At 44.9% G+C, this 27046-nt stretch overlaps 1 protein-coding gene across 1 annotated transcript; it reads left to right on the top strand.

Annotated features, from left to right (window-relative positions):
- Positions 1–28: 28 nt before the first annotated feature.
- LOC135388382 (interleukin-1 receptor-associated kinase 4-like) lies at positions 29–26584 on the top strand. The gene is made up of 9 exons (XM_064617934.1): positions 29–481; positions 987–1147; positions 1208–1309; positions 2003–2222; positions 11864–11981; positions 12061–12179; positions 14661–14907; positions 16739–16891; positions 26469–26584. The coding sequence occupies exons 1-9, from the start codon at positions 300–302 to the stop codon at positions 26520–26522; spliced, it is 1356 nt and encodes a 451-aa protein (XP_064474004.1). The 5' UTR covers positions 29–299; the 3' UTR covers positions 26523–26584.
- Positions 26585–27046: the final 462 nt, after the last annotated feature.

Raw genomic sequence — 27046 nt, forward strand, 5'->3', positions numbered from 1 at the left:
GATTTCTGCATGTTCTGTCCATTTTCATCGACATCACCAGGGGCAGCGAACAATATGGCGTGCTCCTGTTCATCTGTTTTCACAATTTCATGATACGTTTCGTTTATAATTGGGCTGTTCTTTTGTAACCACAGGGGTGACACAAGTAGGCTAGGACCTTTCGAGTACGCGCTGCGTTCCTCTGGCGCAGTAAACAAACGCTATCGTCCATGGAGCGTCGCATTGCAACCGACTGATGCAGGCGGGAGTTTTTGCTATAAGTGTAATGATCGTTGTTCGCTCCCTGTTACGTGTGTGTCATGGCAGAAGGAGGCTACAGACTACCAGTGACAAAGGATACCGAACTGAGATTCCTCGAAAATCCAGCACGTTTGAAGTTGACAAACGTGCTAGACGTCAGTGGGGCATGGAAACAGCTGATGCACATGATTACGCACCCTGACCACCCAGGAAGCTTGTTATTTACTGCTGACCACGTCAGGTGGGTACCATTATATGGATATATAACTGCGAATTCGTGTCACTCATGTGTGATGTCTTTTGGCACGCGCCTACGTTTTTCGAAGGTATCAGAGTAGCGCGAAATTCGATTAGAGGGGTACTAAACCGTGACTGAAATATAGTAGAGAGAAGTTGGCAGAAATCTACATGAAGTACACCGTAAAGTTTACATTTCGGAAGAAGTGAAGTACTAAGTAGTTTCATCAGTGCCCTTTAACAATCATTATAACGCGTCAAGTTCTAGCACTGGGAGTGAACAAGAATATGATTCCAAATGCTGTCAGTCAGCAGATCGGAACTCAGCCAGAATGCCTTTCACGCGAACAGTCACCTAGGAACCAAACTTCTAATTCGAACAAGTAGCAAAAAGGAAGTGCTTTTTTTTCCTTCTAATCTGGTGTGTTGCCTGCATTGAATGACGAAAGGTCTAATGTAGCCCATTTTTGCATTGCTATTACTAACATCCAAACTTGATGTCTGATCAGGCTACTAGAAAACGAAACTCGGCGAAGCCCAACTGATGAAATGCTGAAGACGTGGAGTACGACGGGACGCAACCGTCCAAGGATCTCAGATTTGCTGCGTCTGCTGAAAGATGCCGAATTGAACAGGGCAGCAAGCATCATATCTCTCGAAGTGTTGAAAGGTGCATTGTCATGCAGTTGCCTAGTTTATGTTTTACTGATGTTATCAGTTCGCATTGCAGAACAAACTATTGACAATGGTGATGATGATGAATGCATTGCTGTTGAAGATTTTGAGGTTGAGCCTACAGCACCTCCTCTGTCTGAGCCTTTAAATGGCAACGGTAAGCCCAATCAGCACACTAGTTGCAAACAAGCTAGAAATTTCTGTAGGTTTTATGTTTGTGTTGTGGTACATTTTAATCCATGGCCATCCCCAAGGCTTTTTTTTTTTCTTTCGTTTTTACACCAAGTGCATGCACATAAAAGAGATGAGATATACCTACAAGAATGTGGTCTGAGTGAGCAATATATGAAAATTTGTGCATCTTTGACAAGCAGTAAAAAAAAAACGTCAAAACAGGAGGACGTTCACTACTGCTGTTATGCATGTTATACCAGCCCTTAAAAACCTTGCTTGTGTTTTAGTGTGTGTGTTGTATCACTGGGTCTAACGCATCATTACAGGGATGGCCTAGCACAGATTGGGAGGTTCTGAAACTCCATTGAAATTTCGTTTGCAAGTACTGCAGGTGCACAACGGCAAAAGTTCCATTCGAGTGTTCAGCTACCCTCCCCCCGCAATCGTACCTTTGGTAGTGCAACAAAATGAGCTTAAATAATGTGTGACATGAAGACAAACAGGCGCAATCTGTTGCAAAAGTCTGTATGAGTATATTCCCAGTAGTTTCATAATATAAAATTTTCTCAGGTAAAACTTACTTTTAGGAGTTTAATGACATCGCCTCAGGGAACACCCTGTATATTACTGCATCTACTGAATGAGGTTGTAACACGCTTTTATTTCTCTTATGCAGTTAGCGATATGGACATTCCTGTGTTTGAATACAGGCACCTCGTTCAAGCAACAAGAAATTTCTGCAACATTCCATGGAACCAAGGTGGTTGCAAACTTGGGGAGGGAGCATTTGGTGTCGTTTACAAGGGGACGTTAGAAGATGGATCAGTAGTGGCTGTCAAGTGCTTGAAAGAATATTTTCCTGACCACTTTCTGACCGAAGTGGAACTACTGAGAAGGTAATTTGCTCAAATATTTTGTTCTTCATAATCGTTTTGTAAGCTACAAGGGAGGCTCAAATATTAGTAGGGAATTTTGTTCCCTTTCTTGCTGTAGTAAAAAATTTTGGCACCATGGAATGACTGTATTGAGCCATCCGCCTGAAGCTATCCCGTTTACGCGATGGTCCAGGGAAAATGGCGGGCACCCAAACCACGTGATCTCCATTAGCCACTCACAGCGTCCCCGAGCTGGAGCGCGGGAGAAAAAGCTGGGGCCCAGTGCGCATGCGCAGACCGACCTCCTTTCTCAACCTCCTCCCCTTCTCTCCTCGGGTTTTTCGTCTCTCCCTCTCCTCTCGCCCCCCCCCCCCCTACCCCCCAGCCTCGTCCGTTTGTCTTCGGCGCTTGCTGTAGAGCAACGATCATGCTGTCCCAAAGCTGACAATCAAAAAGCCGATGGTGTATGACAAACCAAGTTTATTTGTCCTCGGAAACTGCCTCGAAAAAGCTACAGTACATATCTTTTTACGTCTTGTAACAGGCTTCACTGGAGCTTTAGGTGCTTCGACATCGAAGGGCAGTTCAGAAGTCAATGCTGAGCTATGTGAGTCATTGCTGCCCATGGCTGCGGGAGAACTAAAACAAAACAAAAAAATCTATTGATGATCCATAACTCTGCACGAAAATCACTGCTATGATAGGCAATCGATCTTGATTTCGTATTTGAACACCAAAGCGCACTTGTCACAAATGTTCGTAGATCGCAGTGAATGAACGGCTGCGACGTGCATGAGGAGCAACTAGCATAACCACACGTAATTTGATTAGCGGCATATCAGAAAAGTACAAGTAACGGTAACGCACTGCACAATGAAACGCCGCTAACGTACCGAGTGACTCGTAAATGTTGTACGTAATACACTTAATGTGATAAACCTGCATTACTTCCTTCGGTCACAAAAAAGTAATCAAACTTGTCCTACCGTTCACCTGCGGTACGTCGGAAAGAGTGCAGACTTCCTCTCTGACGATTTCTGCGTCCTTTGGCGGTGTAGGGATTCCATGTCATGTTCGTCTTCCCGCTGTCGTGATGATCAGGTGGATGTGCCATTCCGTTCTCACATTAGCAGTTCGCCACAATCTAATTCTAAAGCATTCAAAACCCTCAAACTACCCCCTAGCGTCTGCGTGCACAACGGTTGTAGTCCGAGAGAACACGCGTGGCCGGACCCGGACAGACGCGATGTCTCCTCTGTCGTTTTTCTTTCTCCTCCGTTCGACCGACCGTTTGGATACTTGCTCCTCAATCAAATGACTCTCGCCCAATCAGCGCGAAGGAAACTGACACCAGTTCTTGGAGACCAATGAGCATCCAAATATTTATACATATAATGCGCAACCAATCAGAGATCCCCCGAGCGCGCGCGCTGGTGGCGACAATATTTTGGAGGCGGTGCTTTTCGCTTTAAACCCGGCGGCTGATTGAGCCACCCTAGAATTTACACAGATTTCCTAAATATTAGTATTTTTTTTACTTCTGGCTGAAAACTGTAGTTATCATAAGAGCAAGAAGATCATTAAACAAATAAGTGTAAAAAAAGAAATTAAATGACTTCCTTTATTATCAATTTGGCAAATTCAATTCAAGGCTACACTGTATACATGAGGAATGCAACACATTATCCATCAACTCAGGGTACCTATGAACATTGCCAGTCACACAGCAAATTGAGATTCCAAGTTAATGACATTAGCACTGATTGTCATTTGTTAGTGTTGCATCAAACTACATGAAAAAAAAAAAAAAATCATCTGCAAATGATCTGAGTGTCCATGGTTAAAGCCCTTAGCTTTTTGCGAAATCCCGCGGAAATGAAGATTCTTCGCGGAGTATGTGTTTTTGCGCAGAAATGCGCGGAACTGACAGTATCCCGTTCAGTTTTTCAAAATTTTCATGCAGTTTTCATGTGGTGGGGAAATTTTCTTTGTCACCTGTAAAAGCAAAAGCGAAAAACACAAGGGACAAAGACGCGGTGCAAACGGTGAGGAGCATCAGTGTTGCGAAACTGGAGGAAGGAGGAGCCTGGTGCCGTCAAGTGGACAAGGCAACAACCAACCCTGGTCGTGAAAACTCACCCTGTAGGCGCACAAGCGGCTGGCGTCTGCGAGCAAAGTCGCATAACCGTTACTTGCTCACTGTGCAATGTTGCATCTGAGTCCGAAAACTGCACGGGACCACGCTCGTGAATATAATGCCGTGGGCTTTTATGAAGACGGCAAACTTCTTTTTTGTAAAGCTTGTGGAAAGTCTTTTTATCACAGACAAAAATCAACGATGGACGACCACCTAGCTAGCGGGAAGCATCGCATGAATGCAGAGAAGCTGAAATGAGAACAAGTGCAGCAGTCAAGTGATGACGTGAACACAAGGTTACAAACCCTGAAATCTGTGATGAAAAGCAAGGTAGGCAAAGAAGATGTGGTGACGGAATTTCTAGAAGCCCTAATCTCCGCCAAGATTCCGCTGGAGAAGGTGGACAACCCCAAAATTAGAAGCTTCCTCCACCGACGAGTGTCAAACGGCAGCTCCATACCTCATTCTGGCAGGCTTCGCGTTCACGTTCCCATTCCCCAGCTGGGTGATTCCATCTCAACTCAGGCAGGGTGGTCCGGCCACCATCACCGATTTCCCTTGAGAAAATATATGTTGTACCGCAACACGCATACACACAGGAGCAATAAATATTTTGCCTCTATCTGTTGTGGTCTGCCCGAAAAACATTCACAAAGAAATTGACTCAGCGACGGAGCTTTCAGACGCAACGACTGGCATTTTATTCCTCGCCATCAGACGGTCCCAAACTACGTATAGGTTTTTTTTTGCACAGGATGTCAGGTATAACGACTTCCAAAGTTTGCTGACAGCACCGGTCAATTCTATTTTTATCTTTAATTAAAAATCGCCAAAGTTGCAACAAAATTCACATTTTACTCATATTTGTCTTTATGCTGTACTCCTGCTATATGCGCCATCGAGATATATGAGGTACAGCCGTGTAGGTCGAAGCGTGCTCTTTAAATTGATGCCAAATTTACATGCCTGTACCGCGCCCCTTTTCGGCAAGTCGGTGTAGAGTACAGCTATGTTCTCAAAAATAAGGTTTTTTGGACTCTCGTTTCTGAAAAACCCCACCTCCGATTTCCTTCATATTTTGTAGTTACATAGCCCACGCTCTGACCTACATGTGTTCCCAAAACGGCAGGTTCCCTCTTAGCACAACTCGGGATAGCCCGCAACAAACATGGAGTGCGGAGCACACAATGTACACCGCGACCGGGAGAAACATGCCAGAGAGTTAACAGGATTATTGGCGTCTGCTCCTGCCGACGTCTCCGACCTTGGATGACAGAGCTCAGGATGCAGACCTACCGCAAATCCCATCCTAGCAATATATTTTGAGTCTTTCTGACTCGTTTTTCCCACAGTCGGATCTCAATGCCGTTCACGTGAAGTTCAGCGACGTTCTGAGTCGGTGGCTTGTGTTTCCGACATTAATTCCAAGTACAGTATGGATTGCGTGTACTGTGCCGACTGTGCGGTGCTATGGTAGCCATCTTGAGCAAAAAAAATCGTGTCTGGAACAGTGTGGTGTACCAGAACCCAAGACACTCCCGGCGCCAGTCAAGACAAGGTGGAACTCGTGGCTAGAGGCTGTTGATGTACATTCGGCTTGTATTAAGCACTATCCTTGTCTTCTAATGAAGGTTTGAGAAAAGTATGGTGACACTGCACAAGTTGGCCTTCTCCAACAGCTACTTTGTGAGCGACACACAGAACTAAAAGTACAGCATGCGCTGCATCAGCGTTTTTGGGGAAAAGACTGCAAGCGTTCTCATGGCTGCAGAGAGCCAACGGATATCTAACCATAAAGCCTACAATGCTCTCTTAGCATTGTGGGGCTATTTTAAGGCTGCAGCGCAAGAGGACTTCGAGAGCCTAATGCTAGCTGAAAATGTGCCAGCAATCGAAGCTTTCCACATTTCTAGGAACTAAAAGATGGAATGAAGAAAGCTGCAGAGGAAGCAGAGAGTTATTTGGAAGGATCTGACACCTGGAGGTTTTTTAAGTGCATAAGGTGTTTGGACCCTCTGCAGATCACTTCACTGACACAGGAACGAGAGCACTACACTGCCATTCCTGGACTTGCAGCTCACTCAGCCATTCTGTCAGCCGAATGGCAGTTATACCTTAAAAGTGCAGGTGAGTTGCGGGCCAGTGACAACCCGCTTTCTCAGTTTCTTTCAAAAGAAACACACTGTGGCCCAGATTTTGACATCATGAGTAGAGGTGAGTGCGGGTAAGCAAACTTGGACTCGCACAGTACCCGCGCGTGTTAGACCCGTGCCCGCAGTGCTGTCTGTATACCCACATTGGGACCCGCAGGGGAAAGTGTTCCTTGTCCACTTTACCGCAGTAGAAATTCTGAGTGTTGGCTACGTGTCTTGGACGGCTTCATTCGTATGCCAATAAAACTGCAATTCAACAGAGAGCCATATATGTCTGCATTAATAATCGAACTCGGCCCCAGCACTTGCTTGCTGCAGTCTGGCACCTGGATTTATACGGCCAATGACATAGGGCACTGCTGAGCTCGCATGTGACAGGGAGGGATCACTTAGTTGTCCATGGAGTGCGGGTAATGCGGGTATACCCGCATTACCCGCGGTCACATTGCGGATACACCCGTATTTTACCCGCTACCCGCAGCGATCGCAAATTCCTACCCGCAAATCGTGACGATGTGCGGGTAACTGCAGGTACCCGCATGTGTACCCGCACCTGCGCTCAGTTCTAATCATCAGCTTCTGGTTCGGAATGAAAGAGATTACGCCTGGTTTGCATCGATTGCTTTGCGGTATCTGCCTGTGCCAATCAACTCAGCTGATGCTGAAAGGTTGTTTAGCCAGTATGTGGGTAATGTTTTTTTAAAAAAAAAGCACTCACTAAGTAATCAAAACACAAAATATCTACGATGAAAGATGAAAGTCACTGAAAAGGTTAGCCAGCTGTAGGGATCGAGCCCACATCTTCTGGATTGCCGGTCCAGGGCTCTACCAATTGAGCTAAGCTAACACGCCTCTCCAGTGACTTTCGGGGTGCGTCATCTGAAGGGACGACAAACCAGCCACTCACTCTCACTCACCCTCCTTTCACTCTTACATTTTTGCTCACTCATACACACATTCATACGACGGAAATCGACGCACTGGAGAGGCGTGTTAGCTTAGCTCAATTGGTAGAGCCCTGGACCGGCAATCCAGAAGATGTGGGTTCGATCCCTACAGCTGGCTAACCTTTTCAGTGACTTTCATCTTTCATCGTTGATTTCTTAGGCAATTTGAGGCTTTGTTTGCGCGAGTCGGTCCGTGGCAGGTAGGGGGGGCTCAAGCCCCCTACCTAGCCCCCCGTGGCTACGCCTCTGATTCTAAGTCAAGAGGACGAATAAACTAATTTTTTGTGTAAGCCTAGTCCATTTGCAGAGCCGCAGAAAGTTGCAGCTGAATTCTATTTTTTCCCGCGGACACTCGCGGATTTTGAGATTCTGCTTCGCAGAAAACTAATTTTTTACCGCAGAAATTTAATGGCTTTATCCATGATTAAGAAAGCACCAGGGCCCAACGTATGAAGCTAAATACAGGTCTAAATTCATTGTGTTTTCATTTCTTTTCCTCGAAACTAGTGAAACATTAGTGTATTTCCCAAATTTGTCGCATTTTTGACAACTCTCAGTTGGCTAAGTATCATGTATCACAAGCCAAGACAAGTAAGAAGCCTATCTGGACCACTCTCGGCAACATGGTGACTGGGAATGTGGGTAGTTCTCTGAAAAACAGTGTTAAGCATTCCTTTCTTCATGTCAAAAGTTATTAATGATAAAATATTGGAGTACAATCTTTCATTCATGTTTAATTTCCCCAAATAGTTTATCGTTGTTGCTTTTGCTGCCTCTCTACTGATGAAGGTACACAGGCAGTGTGAGCGGGAGAAGCAAATGAGCTTCTCGAACTCATTTGCTGGGTGAATAGCCTTCGCCATTCACCCAGCCATTTGCTATTTGATGCCATGCCATTTGATTTAGCCGTGTGACACGGAACGAATGTCATTCAGTGCACTTGTCATTCGCTGGGAATGGCATTCAATTTGCCGCGTGAAAGGGGTATTAACTTACTATACAGATCTACCCATGCAAGTACTCTAGGGCAGTGCTTCCCAAAGTGTGGTCCGCGGACCCCTGGGGGTCCGCGAGAGTGTCCGTGGGGGTCCGCGACAGTCTCTCACATCGTCCCCACAAACGCGCGCTCGTACATGTTGCCCGATTTCCAAACACCCAGAACTTCCAAAATTGCTACAAGCATGCTTCAACGGCTAGCTTCTAATTTCTGATAGAAAAGTCCTGCAGTGCACGTTTGTCCGCGTCATTCACATACGAACAAGACGAAGAAACCAGTCCGGAATCGTTTCTGAAGCTGTATCGAAAGCACGCAGCAGCTGACGAGGTTCCTGATTATGGACTGGCTAGCATGGGAAATACGGTGCGTCATATCGTTTTGCTTCTAGTTCGAATTGACTGAGAGTGTTCCTGTGTTTAGCGCATTTTATATTTGGCAGCCTATGGACCTCTTGAAGCGATGGTGGCACCACAGATGATACCTCGCACTGAACGCGGCGTTGGAAGTCATCTTCGCTTCACTGGCAGACTTGTACAAAATACTGCGCAAAAGTATTTGAAATAAGATACTAAATACTCTATGTAAAAAGTATTTAAATAGAGTACAAAATACTCAACACTGAGGGTAATTTGAGTAAAGTACTAAATACTCTAAGAAGTATTTAAGATACTCTTTAAAGTACTTTAGTATTAGCAGTAAGTGAAAAGCGTATTCTGAACGTGTCCTAACAAATGAAAGGAATAAACTTCATCGGCCATGCTTAAGCATATCTTTCATTTGCAACGTCTTGGTGTCAAGTAATGTTTGGTGCACTTCGGTGAACCCATGTAAACTTTGTTGATATGTTCTGACCCAAAACTTCGTCACCCCTCATGTATGTCCGTTCGGGTCTTTCAACCTCTGGCGCATGTTTATTGCTTCGGTGACCCAAGGAAATAAATGCCGGGATTCTCTTGTACCTTATCCCCTGGTGATTCGCCTTGCAATATGAGTAGGGACGGTTTTCTGACGAAGCTGGCTACTGACAAGCAAGGCAAAGCTTGGGACCAGCCTATTGTACAAGAGGATAAATGACAGATTCGCGAATTCCCGTAAAAAGAAAGAAAGAGAGGGGGTTAAATTCCAGGGAGGTGAAAATCTCAGCACGATGGGAAGTGTGCTGGATATGGCTTGACGAGGAAGGAAAGTATTTCGGGTGCTGAGTAGCAAATACAGAAAAAAAGTATTTCAAATACATTACAAATACTTGTCACAAAAAGTATTGAGTAGAGTACCAAAATACCGGAAAAAGTATTTAAAATGCTGTATTTTGATTGCGTACTCAAGATACATACAAGTTTGCGCTTCTGTCTACTTGACCATGTTAATGCTTGCACAAATGTAATTTCGTTCCTTGTTATACCCTGTCGCGCATATTAAACGCGGTCTGCAATGCAGTGTACACAGCGCGTATTCCGGTATATTTGTGTGTGTGGGGGGGGGGGGGGGGGGGGGGGGGTCCGTGAATTGGTTCTCATCGCTTCCGGGGGTCCCTCACCGCCAAAAGTTTGGGAAACGCTGCTCTAGGGGACATGGTTGTCTAAAATCAGTACTCCGTGGTTTATCTCATCTCAAATCTCCAGGTGTTGCAAGACTATGTCTTTTGATTAATAAACATGTGGTGCACCTGGTCCACCTTCGAATACAATATTGGCACAACACTTTCAAGCGCAACCGAGGTCATATGGGACGGCGAAGTACTGACAGGCGATTTTTGCTAACCGTGTCCCCAGCAGTACATGGCTGTATCACCCAAGCTATTGTCTGTTGCTATATTGTGCATAGTTGTCATCCTGTCTTTACGATGCATGCAAAATGGAAAGGCAGACATACTGCATTCTTCTACATACTTGAGTTCCTGGGAGCCTCTCACTTACCTTGTCACTGAGGCAGAAATGTAAACAGGATGCATGGATTATATTTCCCCTGAGACGCAGTGTAAGAAGCAGGCCACATTTATTACTTGAACGGTGTATAAAAGCCCCGTTCTGGATTCCACACCTGTTGAAATCAATCAGCCACCAAAATGTGCCACTTGTAGAATTTTTGTGTCTGTGGCATTAATTTTTGCACAAATTCAGAGGGACTTTCCAGTCCCTGTAAGTTCTGGAAAAACTCTGGTCTATTTGTCAAAGGGACGAAAAATAAGTTCTGTTGCATATGAATGCATCATGTGGACCGCACAGGTACTTATCCTGGACCAGCTTCGAATGGACCAGCTTCGCAGCTCATAATTACTTCACCGTTATTTCAGTATGAAAATTCTCACACACATGATTGCACTCACGTGGCACATGGTTTTGCCATGTCTAGGATTGATGGATCATTAGTGTTCATTCCACATGTAAATTTGATTATACAACAGAGTTAAGCAAGGTTCCAGCTGAGAGAGCTGCTCTTATGATGGCACTATTATCAGCGTAAAAATTAAATCCGAGGCAAAATGAACAATTGATAATTGCGAGGTATTTCCACCATGCATTTGTTGGGTAATCGTGTAGTTTTATTTCTACCCAACAGGGTTACACGTGAATACACATGACATTATTTAGGTACACAATGGAATTAATCCGAACAACGCCGCTCACACCGATGAACTGACACACCCTTTAGTCTCAATACAATTGAGTACACCCTTTGGATTCTGAGTATACGGTTACAGTCTCTCTCTTTCTCTCTCGCCTGGCACTTCTCACTTTTCCTTCTGGCATTTACATCTTCTATCTTTTCTTTTTTTCTTTTTTTTTATCCCCTACACATTCTATGAGACTTCAGTTCAAGTCCCAGAGCTTGGGGTTCCATGGGATTCTGTGTGTGCTTAACAGAGCAGGAAAATGACATTTCAGAACTTGAAGCAATCATGCAAAAATATATTTGCAGGGCAACCTATTATTACCGCACAAAATTTAATACACTGTAATGCTATAAATAAGAAGCGTGGTGAAAGGCTCTCAAATATGAAAGAGAGAGAGCAGCCTTTATTAACCTCATATGGGGAGTGCTCTCTCTCACTTCTCATTGCAATGTGCCGTATGTGTTAGGCTCATGTTCCTTGTGTGAAAATGTTACAGAGTGATGACTTTCCACAGATCTCTAACAAAAACGAGATTTTGTGTTGCTTGTTTAACGCTTTAGAGCATGTAGCCTGAAGAGTATTGCTGATGGAATGAGTTCTGTCGTTCTCTAAACTTTTGCCAGATGCATCAGGTCAAAGTTTGCAAGTTTTTGAAATGCATCAGATTTCAAGGCAAGTACTCTGCAGGCATTTTTCAGCAAATGCCGAAAATTGCTTACCTTGCACTGATGCACTCATAAGCAGTACCTTCTGGCATGCACTCAGTTGTTTGTTTTTGTTTCATTATTACATCTTAAAACACTGTCTTTCCTAGGCATGCTCATCCCAATTTACTCCCACTGCTGGGCATTGGAAGGAGTGTCAACGGCCATTGTTGCATCGTATACCAGTTCATGCAAATGGGATCTCTTCAATCCTGCATTGCCAGAGAGGTGCACCTAGTACTATAATTTCACTGTAGGTAGTGAATGGTACAATCCAAAATGACAGTGTATTATGACAATTTTGCAGAACAATACCCCCGCCATAGACTGGAAGAAGCGGTTCTCTATTCTGAAGGATGTTGCTGCAGGAATAAATTTCCTGCATACACGCACTCCGAAAGCCTTCATTCACAGAGACATTAAGAGGTATGCAGGTTGGGTATGTCTCAAGATTTTTGATTTTGATAAAGTATGTAGTGACCGCGCCATTGTTGGAACAACTCTTTTTCTGTAATGTAAATTGTGGAAGCTGAAGAAACAATTAAGACACAAAGTACACTGCGTGTTTATGTAAAGAGAAAGAAGCAATGAATGCTATGAATGCTGTCCTGATTTTAGAACCTACATGACAAAACAATTTGCTGTTACTAGAAAGTGCAAGCAAGAAGAGAGCATTTGGCACTTGGGTGCACTGAACTTAAAGTAGCACAGAAGTCATTTTTAACACCCAGTTTTCTTCCTATAAAACTGTTAAGTAGGCCAGTAAGATGCACCATGCGAAGTAATTTACACCACAGAGTCATAATTATCGCAGAAATTGAATTTAAAATACGCCGCAAAAAGCGACCGTGTGCAACGGTGTTGAAGAGCAGTACTATCCTGTGATCTGCATGGAACCTCGCGGTGACGCTATAAGGAGAACGCTCGCTGATTAGCCTAGAGAAATGTTGTCTGCTATTCCGCTGTCGTCTGCTACTCGGCTGTTCAGGGTTCTGATAAAGCCTTTGTCCTTGCTCGGTAATGCTTCAGCCGCTCCTTCTATACCCAATTCTCCAGGAGAACTGGCAAAACAGGTTTACTGCGGCAAAGGGAGAAGGCGCTGACCCCCACTGACCGGCAAACCAGAACGAGTTCTCCTTATACCGTCATCGGTGAAGTGGCATCATACCTCCTCATCCTCGTTATAGCTGGAGTGGCGAGTTAAGGGTGAACACGCGGAGCTATGTATCTGTGAGTTTTTTTTCTGGGAAACGAATTGCACACATCAAAAACTTTCACGCTATTCGGTATAATGACACACACACTTTCATCCGATGTCTTAATCTGAAATTTTTTTGGATGGCCCTCTGTACTCCTTTAAATCTTCTGGATGCAGTTATTTCCCAGTTATATTTTTATGGGGCTGCACAAAAATATGTATCATTTGGGAAACTGAAATTTATGAGAGGACAACTGACGGAGCATGGAAAGTTGTTGAGCAAGAAAGGTTGTTGCAGTAGTTATATGTCTGAGATTCAAAATACTTGCTTTGTTTTCTCGCTCTTGTATGAAGTCACTTATGTGTAGGCACTTGTGTTCTGGGGTTTTTCCAAGTGAAGAGGGGGCGCTCTAAAAATCTGGTTCTATGTTGGAAGGTGCGAAACAGTAAAGTATGGTGAAGTCACGTGGACGTGCAGGTTTTTGTGTAGGAAGAATATAGTGAAAATGATAACCTACAAGATGGCAAGAGGTGGTTCGTAGTGCAGTGTACCTAGTTTTCACCCTTGCCTCTATTTGCACTTTGGTGCCGTTTTTTTTTCTTCTGGGTTTATGTTCAGGTTTTCCCTGGTAAAAATAGGCTTTGCAAGGTTAAGCTCTAAGACACAGGGCTCTACTTATTTAAACTTATAGTTTTACGAGGGTGGAACAAATATAAACTAGACCTTTGTTGTAGAGCACGTTCTATCAATTGGCACGTGCTGGCGCTTGTGCACGTGCTAGGAAGGTGGGTCAGTAGTTACGTGAGAAGCCGACCGGTCTCGTTACATTTCCTCAGTAGTCCGTCATCCGATGTCTGAGAAAGAGGTACACCCATCAATTGTGCAACGTACTATGATAAAGTTTCTTGCTCGTGAGGGTGTAAAACCGACCAAAATTCTGCACAGATTGACGGCACAGTTCGGGAACCAAACACTGTCAAGGCCTAAGGCATAAGGAATTTGTGGATGGCCGTGACAAGGTTGAAAACAAAAGCCCGTGTCAAAGCCAAGACTTGGCTGTTAGCTGCCAAGTTGCTTGCAGCTGCTTCTTGGGACCAGCGCAGCGCAGCGTGGCACACATTTATTTCTCGCACGACCGTCGCACCATCAATGCTGCATATTACTGTGAACCTTTGAGTGAGGTTGAACTTGCTTATCACAGCAAAACGCTTGACCGACCAGCAGGTATAGCGATTCTCCTTCATGACAATGCCAGACCCAACACAGCAGCCGTCACGTGCAAAATTAAGGGAAATGGGCCCACTGGAACACCCTCCCTATAGCCCTGACTTATCACCTTGTGACTTTCACCTGTTTCGGCCACTCAAACAACCACTGGGAGGCCAATGATTTGACGACGACGCAGTGGAGGAGTTTGTGCGCAACTAGCTGCTGACACGACCCACTTCTTTTTATGAAAAGGGGGTAAAAATGCTACCGACCCACAGGGAAAAATGCATTCCTACATCGGGAGATAATGTAGAAAAATAATGCACACTTGGTTTATTTCTTACTACAAATACAAAAATATAAAATGAAAGTCTCGTGTATATTTGACCCACCCTCGTACATTGTGCCATTTTGTTTTTTGCTTCATAGTGTGAAAGCACTTTGCTCATAACTCATTGCACACAGAAATAGCTTACGCATGATTTGATGCTCCAAACAGTGCAAACGTCCTGCTAGATAATGACCTTACGGCAAAGCTGGGAGACTTTGGTCTGCTGCGCGTCCTGTCCGGGAACAACACTACAAGAACGGATGTTGTTGTTGGGACGACTATCTACATGGCACCTGAAACATTTCTGGGAAAGCTCTCCCCTGAAATGGACACTTACAGCTTTGGTGTGGTCATCATGGAGGTCCTGACTGGCCTTGCACCCTATGACAACAACCGAGTGAGAGGAAAGGACATTGTGAGTGCAGCACTGTTAGTCTGTCAATCTATGAATTGGTTTGCACCCACGATTCTTCGTTCCTGCACCATAGGACACATGTAATGTTCCAACAGATTACTCAGATATGCACCAAAAGATTTAACATTGGCAAGCTACCGTAATTTCACGCGTATAAGCCACAGGACCCGTTCGTTTTAAAAATTTTAAGGCAGATAAGCCACCAGCAATACGGCAAACCTGCTTGGGGGAAGGCACCAAGAAGGTCAGTCTACTCGAATGCGGACGAGCCCCTGTTACTCATTCTTGGGCTACGCATTGGCAGGGTGGTCCTGTTCTAAAGGCACTGTCGGCCCTTTCGTTAAAACCGGTGTATGGGGAAAATACCAGGGAAAAATAGTCATGAGATAAGCCGCACCAGTGGCTAGGCCGCAGAGCGTCAATGAGAATAAAAAAAAATTGCGCATAAGCCGCGGGTAATGTTCGTCACTGTTTCACAGACAACTTCACAAGTTTGTCTTCCGAAAACAGCTTACATGTTAAATGTTGAATGAAAGAGTCGCACTCCCTCTGCAGCTGACACCATGACGACGTAAGCCAGGCACACGAATGGCTGCACAGCACAGGGGATTGGGTATGTCCAAGGTTGTCTGCTTGGCATTCGCATCTCAATATACTAAGTCAAAAGTTCTTGGTAAATATGCAAACTTTCGCTTACCAGTGTGAGTTCTGACATGGCCATGTTGCGTGGAAGACGGTGTTGTGTTCCTGGGTGTACAAACACGTCCGACGCTAGCCAGAAGTAACATTCCGCAAGCCCATCACAAAGCAGACGCCGTCCCCCAGTATTCCGGCTTGCCATCAGTCTGTCGGTCGCCAAGGCTACAAAGGTCCCTCCAGCTGCTCCCTGATTGGTCTTGTCTGTGCCAAAGGGCGCTCACTGATTGTCCTTGTCCGCGTGATATTTACAGAGAGGGAATCCCGGAATACTCTCAATATACATCATCTGCTTTTGCCGAGTGTTACATCAAACTGCACAGGAAAAACACCACCAATTCACATAAGATTTTCACAGAGTTATTATCAGTGATGAACGCGGCGTAAAACGGCACGGTAGTTTAGTAATAGACCTGAATAGATGTGATAGTCCCTTTAAGTATGGCCACTTTGCACGAAATGCTGTGAGCGAGGTCATAGAGGACTTAGTCTTGCAGGGCAGGTGATGGGGAATGCTGCTTAGATGATCAGCTTAATGTAGAAAGAACAACAAGGCAAGCCAGCAGTTGTGAACTTGAGAATCGGGATTTACAGTTGGACAACAACAGAAAATGACTCAGGCGTTCTGGTTCTTTTGAGTATTTGTGTCGAAATGTAAATCCTCATTCTAAAAAAATGAATAATCTCTCATGATCTGCTTAGCTTTGATAAATTTTGTGCACCGTAAGGAAGTTTCAGTTCCGTTGGTTTGTCCCACCTTTTGGATCTCAAGCACCATTTTCCTCTCTAAAGTAAATGGGGAGGGGGGGGATCATTGATAATACCATATGCATGAAAGATGAAAGTCACTGAAAAGGTTAGCCAGCTGTAGGACTCGAACCCACATCAGTTCTCTCATGTACCATATGCATGTTAGTTTCAAATCAGCTGTCACTTGTTTGAGAATAGATGAGGTTTTGGAGTAATACATTTTTGTATTAAACACAACACGCATGTAGCAACAATGCAATGACTTACGTATGGCTATATAATTTGTTGCATGAACAGCACTCACATTAATTTGGGGTTACTTTTAATTTTCAACTTCTCACATTCAAATTGTTATGGCTTACTAGTTTCCACTCTTTTTCCCTAGCTGTCGTACCTGGAGGAGGTGTACGATGACGATGAGATGCCCGTGCCAGACGGTTCAGCTGGGTACTGGGACCTTGAACTAGCTCAACACTTGCATGATATTGGAAAACATTGTATCAACCCTGAAAAGAAGAGGAGACCAACGATGCAAATGGTAATCATTGATGCTAATGCCTCTGCTTCTGTGAAACGCCATGCATAGACATATCGGGTATGCCCTCACAGTGCCCATAACAGCATACTATTGCAGAGTGTCTGCCAACCTGGAAAATCTGGAAAACAGACATGTCTCAATGGGGTCAAATGTCTCAATGTCTCATCAGGGATGATGTACAATAATACCTCTCGTGTTGTCCTCATTCGTATTTCGCTGCATTGATGGATTATGTACCAACCTGCCCATCTACTAACGAAAACAGGAAATTGTCAGGGAATTTGGCCAAAATGCAGCTGAAGTCAGGGAAAACCGCAGACATGTCCCATGATAATGCAGGCGAATCGCGGGTGCCGACCGGTGGTTGAGCAGCGATGCCGCAGCAATATTACTCAGAGTAGCAGTTTGCAGATACGTCAAGCTCTGAGGCAGAAAAATAGGATAGCCTCACTAACGCCTAATAAATGTTCTGTTTTATGAGGGATCTGTATCAAAACGTAAGAGCAGGCACCCAGTTCCCTTTTGTTTTTGTCAGGGAATTCAGTCGGTGAAAATAATAGTCAGTCAAACAGTCAATAGTCAGTGAAAACCTGGAAAGGTCAAGGAATTTGAAATCTGCAATTTGGTAGACACCCTGTATTGGCTCACACCATCATAAACATAAAGGTATATGGGCAAATCCTCTTCAGTTTCTGCACACCAACACAAAGAGTACCATATGTGATCTATAAAGCTCAAAGATGAGAGGAAAAGAAAGGTAAGGGTAGGAAACTACTGTATTTGACCGCATATAATGAGGGCCCGCGTATGATGCGAGGTAACATTTTCACTGTTACTGGAGAAAAGCTACTTCCAAACTGCGATTAATGTGCGATGCAGGATTCTTGCATTCTCCTCTGATAATAATTACAACTGCACATGTGAAATAAGTTGATAGAATGCAAGCAGTTTCCAAATGATTTATTGAGTGAAAATGACATCAGTTACCACTCACTTGTTTTCCACGTCGCTATCGCTGTCTGACGAGGATTATTCCTCGTCGCTCGGCTCTTCGTAAGCAAACGAGTCCTCGGTACCATCAGTCACGTTCATTATACAGCACTTCTTGAATGATGCAGCAACTATGAGCTTGGTGAATTGTGCGATACGTCTGCTGCCCAATGACAAAGTACAGTGGGATCTCTTTAAACTGAGCCTCAAGGAACCTGGAAAATCTGTTCCGTTTATCTGGAGTTCCGTTTTCTGAGTTGTGTGTGGGATGTTAAATGGTGTAATTTTCAGGAGTGCTGAAGCTATAAGCAGTCTTTATGCACATTACTGCATCAAAGACAAGGAATACACACAATATTCAACTTTATTCTAGTCCTCATTGGGATGCTCCACCTTCACACAAATAATTGGCCCATTCATTGGAATATTCTGACTTTGGGCGCACTTTATCCACAGTAGCAAGCATTTTTCAAGCTCTTCACAGTCACCAAGTCAAAGAAAAAATGGCTAGGAAGCAAGCGAGCTGGTGAAGATGATGCATAATGTAAAACCCCGAGACTAGGGAACACGAAAGGACAGACACAACACGAAGTGTCTGTTGTGTCTGTCTTTTCGTGTTCCCTAGTCTCGGGGGTTTTACATTATGCACCAAGTCAAAGTATCTTCCTGTGCAGTCTAAATCATGAAGCACTAAAGGCATCATGTAGCTTGTCCTTTTCGCTAAGAGTCCTTGTAGCGTAGTTTTCGGCATCCCCTACTTCATCACGAGTGCCGTTTTTGTGTAGCAACCACTCTCAAAATTGTTAATAACTTCGAGTTTGCTTTGGTGATGAAAGCCTGACATCCGTGCTTCTGCAATGCCATTGGAAAAGGCATATACTACTGTTAAACATACTAATCCTAATCATGGCCGTACCAAAAGCGGAGAGCTCAAGCTGCGATGCATGTAGCGATGCTTTGAAATGTTCAGTCAGTTCCATTTTCTGTTTCTTTTAACCAGAGGTATATAAAAAGTTTTGTTCCATTTAGTGTAAAAATGTTTGCACTGCATAAATCCAAACAACCTTGTGGCTGTCGTTCCATTAAAACATTTTCCATTTAAGAGATCTCCGTTTAGTGAGATTCTGCTGTAGTGACAGAGTCAGCAGCCTCTTCAGCTGCCTGGTGGATGGCCTCAGTTTGCAAGATACCTTGACTCTTGAATTTGGCAGTATAGGAGGCACAGTATAGGAGGCACGCTGCATTTTCTAGTACTTTGGGTTTTCCAAATGCACACGAGCCAGCACACAATTACTAATACATATGGAAGAGGCAACCCACGTTTGGCACTTTCCTTTCGCCCTCTCTCAGTACTTCGTCACGTGATGCCCCACTATAGAAGAACCACTGTGGAGCTGGGAACAGCAGATACAGAAACGCAGAGCACACGAGATCTGTGATACCGAGTGCAGTGCCTAGGTACCACGTACTATGCGGGCCTACGTGTAGTAATACAACCCTATTTTGAAGGGCTCAATTTCGAGGTACAAAACCTTGATTATATATAGGCCCTGAAGTTTTTGGGTTTTATATTTTTCCAAATTCGGGGGGTAGAAATCGGGTCAATAAATTGATGTCGAAAATTTATGCAAATTCGGGCAGAAAAATTACCATCAGACTGACTTCGGGGAAAAATCGGGCATTGTTGTAGAATAAACGTTCACTGTACCGTTTATCCAGAGTGCCAGAAGTAAGGGGCCAGTCGCATATTTTGTGAGTAACTAGTATGTCGATGCCTTGAAGTGCCTAGCATAGGTGCAGTTTTGCAGGTAGAAATCGGGTTTAACCCTAGATAGGTGAACCTCAATTCGGGGTGCAAATTCGAGGAAAAATCGGGTTTAACCCTAAAACTTCAGGCTCTAATTATATATGGCCCAATATGATGTGTTGCAGTGTCTCCTTATGATCATACTTCATTGCGTGTTTTACGCTCAATCGTAGCGAATTTTTGAAAAAGCGCATACTTCCCCTACTTTTCCTGAAATGACTACGAAAGTTCTTGCGATTTTTCTTGAAGTATTCCATGAGACCTTGAAAGGAAAAAGGTGTTTATTAAAATTTAGTGGTTTGATTTTCCAGAAAAAAATTGCAAAATAAGAGGAAAATTACGAAACTTCAGGCCTGTGTATACCAGCATGACAGCTGGGATTTGCTACACTGTGTAGAGCATGGTTTCCCCTATACACAAAAGAAAACCGCATACTTCTAGGTGCTCTCTATGAGTCGCAGCTGCCGTTCACGCCAGGCATGATTTTCGCTAGTGCTACGAGCTTTGCTTGTGTCTAGCACCCACCACATTGATATCTGGGAAGAAACGTTTCGTGGTATGTTGTTTTGCACTATTACAAACTGATTTTTAAAAAATCGGAAAAATTCGCCATAGTTTTCTGAGGGCCGAGCAGGTCCGCTGGATCGTTTCGCGTGGAATCACCCAGGAGCGTGTGACTCTAGACAGCTCTCCTGCGAGCCCTTTCACTTGAAATCGACGTTTTGCTAGGGTTAGACATATTTTATCAGGAGAGCAGGTAGCGGATCCCCACCCACGGGGAGAAGTAAGCAAAAGAATCTCCAATGCCGTAGAACGTGAAGAATTCATTGGCAGGAGCAACCGAAGCAAATCGCAGAGTCGAAGCCAAAGGGGAACATGCCCATGTTGTCGCACGTAAATCTCTTCGCACAGTAACTTCTAACCGTGTGGATTCCAGTGCTCTATAATGCTGACAGTAAATCATACCTCTCCAAAAAAGCAAAGGTGAAAAGTAAAGTAAGGACTCAATGAACTAGGAAATGCACATGAAGCGAACTACATCCCTTTAAGACTCTGGTACCTACACTGCTGGCGTAGAAAGATATGCCCATCATCTGGTCGCGCAAGTGGGAATCTGTATATCAGTATCCTCTCAAGGCTGTCAAGGCTCTATTGCCTTCTCCAAAACACATACAGTTAGAACCTCGCAAATTGGATCTTGCTTAATTCGAAGGATAGCCGCAGACCCGTCTTTGCACGTTGCAATCTGACTGCATAACTTGGAGAAAACTAACCCATATCCCGCTTAATTCGTAAGTTTCCTACTTAACTTCTCCATCTACCATAGAAGATACAGAAGAAACTGCTTTTATAGGAAATGTCATTTGTACCATCCATAGGGTGTGGTCTCCAAAGTGAGGTCAAAAAGAAAAGAGGGGAGGGAAAGAGATAAGAACACTACAGAATGTTACTATTGATGTGAATGCACACCACATTAATTTTTTTCCCCTACATTCGATTGGTACGACTGCTATGCAGCAGCAAAGTATTGCACTGGAATACGACTGTGCCCTGTTATGTTTGGCCTAATACTTGAGTGTATGCTACTAACCTTGGGGTTGACATGTGTAGATATAAAAACCTGTAAACCTTGAGAACAAGCATTCTTTCGGTTGGCCCTGCTTGCGTTGTCTCATGCTTCCTTCGCTACGGCGATATCACAGTGGCGACGATGGAAATTGATTAACCCGACATGTTTACTGCTCCGGGTGTTATCTTGCCTGCTTTCTGCTAAGCATGGCTTGTTCTGCTGGAATTCCGCCCCCTCCGCCATTTTTGCCTACACCTGGCGCACCTGCAGTGCCATGGCCGCAATGGAAGCAAGTCTTCGTGAACTACTTGGAAGCAGTGGGAGGAGACGCTTTTCCTGCGAAGCGACGTAAAGCAATCCTGCTAAATTCTCTTGGGGTCGAAGGACAGCGCATTTTCTACGGCCTCCCGCCAGACACGAGCCCACCGCCGCTACCCACAGCTTCGGGGTTGGACGACGCAAAGAAAGCGGACTCAACTCTCGACGACTATGAAGTTGCATTACGTGCCCTGGACAAACATTTTATTCAGACAACGAATGAGCTCATCGAGCGGCACTGGTTTCGCAGTCGTTGGCAGCTACCTGGTGAGCCATTTCAGGATTTCGTTACGAGCCTCCGGGAGCTAGCTTCGTCGTGTAGCTACGGCACGGCAACGGATGATGCAATTCGTGACCAGATAGTCGAACGCACTACATCGCGACAACTTCGAGAACGACTTCTGTACGAAGGAACGTCTTTGACTCTGGGCCGTGCTATCGAAATTGGTATTCATCAAGAGGTGACAAAGCGAGAGCTGGAAATATTCGACAGCAAGGAAGTACAAAGAGTGAACACACGGAGTAAGCACCGCGACTACAAGCAGCGTGACGGTAAGAACAAGCCGAGAGCAATATGTTACCGTTGTGGATCAGCATCGCATTTGGCAAACAACGAAAAATGCCCTGCAAGACAGCAGCATTGCAGGAAATGCCACAAGCTTGGGCACTTCCAGGTTATGTGCCAATCGCGTAAAAATCCAGATGACAAGAACGTGCGCTATTGCCACGGCGAAGATACGGCAACAAAGGATTACGAGATACTCAAGGTGAATGAGGACCGTCTATCAAATGGCGGAATCTACGTCAACGTCATTATTTCGGGAACTACGCTGAACTTTTTGGTAGATACAGGCTCTACCGTATCGCTCATACCGGAAAATGTTTACAAGGAAGCCTTATCTCAAAAGTTCCCGTTATCGCCTGCTAACGTGAATCTACTAGATTATTTTCGACAACAAATAGGAGTGAAAGGATGTTTTCTCGCACCGGTGGAATATCATGGCCACAACACTTCAGTTTTATTTTACGTTGTGCAAAGAGGAACTGCGCTTTTGGGACTGGACGCTATCCGTAACCTGGGACTTCATATTCAGGGAGCAACAATGACCTGCTACGAGACCTCCTCGGCGACTTCCCTTCCCCCTAAACTACAGGAAGAGTTCTCGGGTGTCTTTACTGGAACTCTTGGACATGTGAAGGGTTACAAACATCAGGTGAAGCTCAAAAAGTCCGTTAAGCCAGTTGCTGCAAAACTTCGACGGCTACCGCTTGCACTCAGAGAGGAAGTCTCGCAAGAGCTAAGACGTCTGGAAAAAGAAGACATCATCGAACGTGTAAGTGCTTCTGAATGGATTTCGCCAATCGTAGTAGTGCGGAAGCGGGACAATTCATTACGACTCTGTGTCGACCTCCGTGAACCCAACAAAGCGATCGTTGTAGACGCATTCCCGTTACCACACATGGAAGAACTTTTGCACCAATTGTCCGGAGCAACGTGGTTCTCCAAGTTAGACTTGGCCTCCGCATACCATCAGCTAGAGCTAACGCCTGATAGTCGTGAGATCACTACTTTTATAACGCACGACGGACTTTTTCGCTTTAAGCGAGTATGTTTCGGCCTTGCGTCCGCACCTGCAACGTTTCAGAGAATGATGACAGCCATCTTGCAGGAATGTGAGGGAGTGTTGTGCTACATTGATGATATTATTGTCTTTGGCAAATCAAGAGCGGAGCACACAGAGAACTTGCGTCGTGTCCTTGAAAGGATCTCAGCAGCGGGCTTGAAGCTGAATCAGAAGTGCATTTTTGAAGTGAAGGAACTGTCATTCTTGGGACACACTATTTCTGCAGAAGGTGTAAAGCCCTTATCATCGAACGTGGATGCAATCAAGTTTGCGCCAGTGCCGAAGGACTCAGCAGCACTCCGTTCCTTTTTGGGATTATGCGGCTATTATGCGAGATTTATTTCTCATTTTGCGGATAAAGTCGAACCTCTTCGAAAGTTGTTACGTCAAGGTAGCCAGTTCACCTGGAATGAAAGTGTGCAGAAAAGCTTCCAGGAAATTAAGGACCTTGTGACAACGTGCAGAGCCATAAAGATGTTCGACCCGAACTTGCCGGTCGTCGTGACCACTGATGCCTCCGACTGTGGCCTCGGAGCCGTGTTACAGCAACGAAGTGAAGAAGGGTTACAGACTGTTGCCTTTGCATCTCGCACGCTTTCTTCCGCTGAACGTAAATACTCCGTCGGAGAAAAAGAAGCATTGGCGTGCCTATTTGCGTGCGAACAATGGCACGTGTACCTGTGGGGGAGACGATTTTTATTACGAACTGACCACCAAGCTCTGGTAACCTTACTATCATCTGGAGGGTCCGGCCGGCGACCAGTCCGCATTTCGAGATGGACAGCGCGACTGCTTTACTACAACTTCGAAGTCCAGTACCAGCGTGGATCTGATAACGTGGTAGCAGATGCACTTTCGAGACTACCTGCTTCAGCTACGCAAGCTCCCAATCTTCAAGAAGAAATTATTGCTACAATATCCGCATGCATTTCCAAAGACGAGGTGCAGAAGAGCGTTGAAGATGATCATGTACTTCAGAAAGTAATGGAATTTGTGACTACCGGGTGGCCAGGAAAGAAAGAAGTGACGAAGGAGCTATGGCCATTTTACCATGTCAAAGCTGAACTGTCTGCAGTGGACGGCCTCTTGCTCAGGGACAACAAAGTTGTTATACCAGAAGCATTAACTTCAACGTTTGTGGAATTTGCACACGACAGTCACCAAGGAATCGTGCGAACTAAGCAAAGACTACGTAACAATTTTTGGTGGCCGAAAATGGATAGCCAGGTAGAAGCTGCGGTGAGAAATTGTTTGGTGTGTCAGTCATGCGACAAGACGGCCAAGCCGTCATTTATGCCGATGCAACCCGTCCCCTTCCCAGAGGAGCCATGGGAGCAAGTAGCCATGGACATCGTGGGTCCATTTCACAACGCTCCTCCAGGCTGCAAGTTCGCAATAACCCTCGTCGACTACCATTCGAAGTGGCCAGAAGTGGGTTTTACGGATTCCGTCACCTCTCGTACAGTAATGGACTTTCTTCTGGCTATATTCAGCAGGGAAGGCTACCCTGCGACCGTGGTGACCGACAACGGGCCCCAATTTAAGTCCAAAGAGTTCGAAAACTTCTTAGCAGAGAGGGGTATCAGGCACAATACATCATCGCTCTACTACCCGCAGGCGAACGGCCTCGTTGAGAGATTTAATAGAGTACTAAAGGATTTTGTTCAAATTGCCCTTCTGGAGAGCGGACCGTTGAAAAGCGCCGTTCTCAACTACCTTGCTTCATATAGATGTACTCCACATGCTACAACTGGGGCCTCCCCTGCCATGTTACTACACGGACGGCAGCCAAGGACGAAAGTTGACATTGTAGGCCTACCATCCAGGAAGCTTCATCCAAAGTCAGCGCCAACAAAGGAAGTTCTGCGAAAGCACGTAGAAGGAAAGCAAAGTTATTCTAAGAGATACACAGACGCACACAGGAGTGTGAAGAAACCGATATTTAAAGAAGGAGACTACGTGAGAGTGAGGAAATGGATTCCGCAAGGGAAAGGCGCCTTGTCATACACCAGTCCTCTAAAAATTGTCAAGAAGAAAGGGGTTGGAACGTTTGTGCTCGAAGATGGGCGTACCTGGAATGCATCAAAGTTGGTTGCTGCTTCACACATGACGCAACCAGTGGAACAAGACCGTTCAAGACCACCTCTTTGGCACTTGTATGACCTACATCGGCGAAACGTCCGACCATCACGTTATCTGCAATCACAAGAACAGTCCAGCGGTGCCGCGCTTTCGCCGGGAAGGGAGGAGCGTATGCCAAGCAGTCCAAGCGAGCCTTCGGCGACGGCCCCAGCAGCGGAGACAACAGCCGAGGAATTGCCTCCTGATAGCGAAGCCGAAGTGGAAGACGTGGACCCTGGTGCACGTAGCACTTCTGCTGGGAGAGCCTCAGGAACGCGCAATCGGCGTCCGCCTACTTGGATGAAGGACTATGTGACTTGAAGGACTATGTGTTTTAGACTTTTTTATAAGAGGGGGGAGATGTTATGTTTGGCCTAATACTTGAGTGTATGCTACTAACCTTGGGGTTGACATGTGTAGATATAAAAACCTGTAAACCTTGAGAACAAGCATTCTTTCGGTTGGCCCTGCTTGCGTTGTCTCATGCTTCCTTCGCTACGGCGATATCACATGCCCCATTGCAGTGCACATAGAAATATATTTTGCAAAAGGGAGGGATTTGCTTAGCAAAGTGTGGTAATAACATATGTGCCTTTTTGCTATTTGTGATGTCAAAATATGTCTAACCCTGCAATAGTCTGCCACAAGAAAATTCCTGTACTGTTTTGTGGTGTTTCTTTTCTCCTCCCTTTCATGCAGTTTCCTTTGCACCTCCTTGCAAGCATTCTGATCTGTGTCAAATTGTGTTAGCCAACGAATGGCGAAATTTGCACTGTAGGCACTGAAGATAAGTGCAGTGAGATTAATCAGTGAGAATCTTGCAAAGACACGCTGTGTACCTATGATAGCATATTTCATTGTGCATATATATTAAAATTAAGCACAGCTGTTGATAAGGCACATTGTATCATTTTGTAATCCCTTGTAGAATCCTTTCCAGGGTCGCTATTAGATTCGTTAGATCACTTTCCACATGTGTAAAACAAAGGTGCTCATGGTCATCATGATTCATGAATGCATTCTTGCAGTATATTCTAGCTTTGGTAACTATCATTTGTCCAAGCTGCATTTATAAGTTGCTTTGCTCTGATGAAGCTGAGTAGTCATAGGAAGAATGGTAATGCATTTACCTCTATTTGTTTTCAGGTATATGACCGGATTGTGGAGCTAAACAATGCCTTGCCAACTGCACCGATATAGCCCTTGACATTACAGGCTCATTCGGGCTTGATAAAAATAAATATAAATATTTTTGTTGCGTTCTTATTGGTTCCTTCTTTTGCCTTGAGATGGAAATCTTTGCAATCTGTCAAGCACAGCTATTTTGTTGTCCTCTGGATCAACCCTGGCATTGTGAGCCAAGTTGTTCATCAAGCTTTCATTAACTGACGCAGTTTGGGAGAGTGAGATTGTAACGCGGTACCAGCACTGGGCAGCTGTTCTGGCTTTGTTGTGACCTCAGCAGTGTGTAGGTAAGCATCGTTCGAGGGAGTGGTGTCGGGAGGATACGTGGATCATGAGGTTCCCCCCGTTCGAGGGAGAGCCTTAGCGCAAAGTATATAAGTAACTAAGACCTCGGGTTTTCCGCGAAATATCGCGGAATTCGGAATTCACTGCGGAATCCTTCGTTTGGCACGGAATTTCACGGAATCTAATTTTTTAGGGGTGTACGGATATTCGAATCAAATACCTATCACTCGAAGTATTTCATTCGCGAATCGGAT

Source organism: Ornithodoros turicata, chromosome 3 (assembly GCF_037126465.1).
Source record: "Ornithodoros turicata isolate Travis chromosome 3, ASM3712646v1, whole genome shotgun sequence".
NCBI lineage: Eukaryota > Metazoa > Arthropoda > Arachnida > Ixodida > Argasidae > Ornithodoros > Ornithodoros turicata.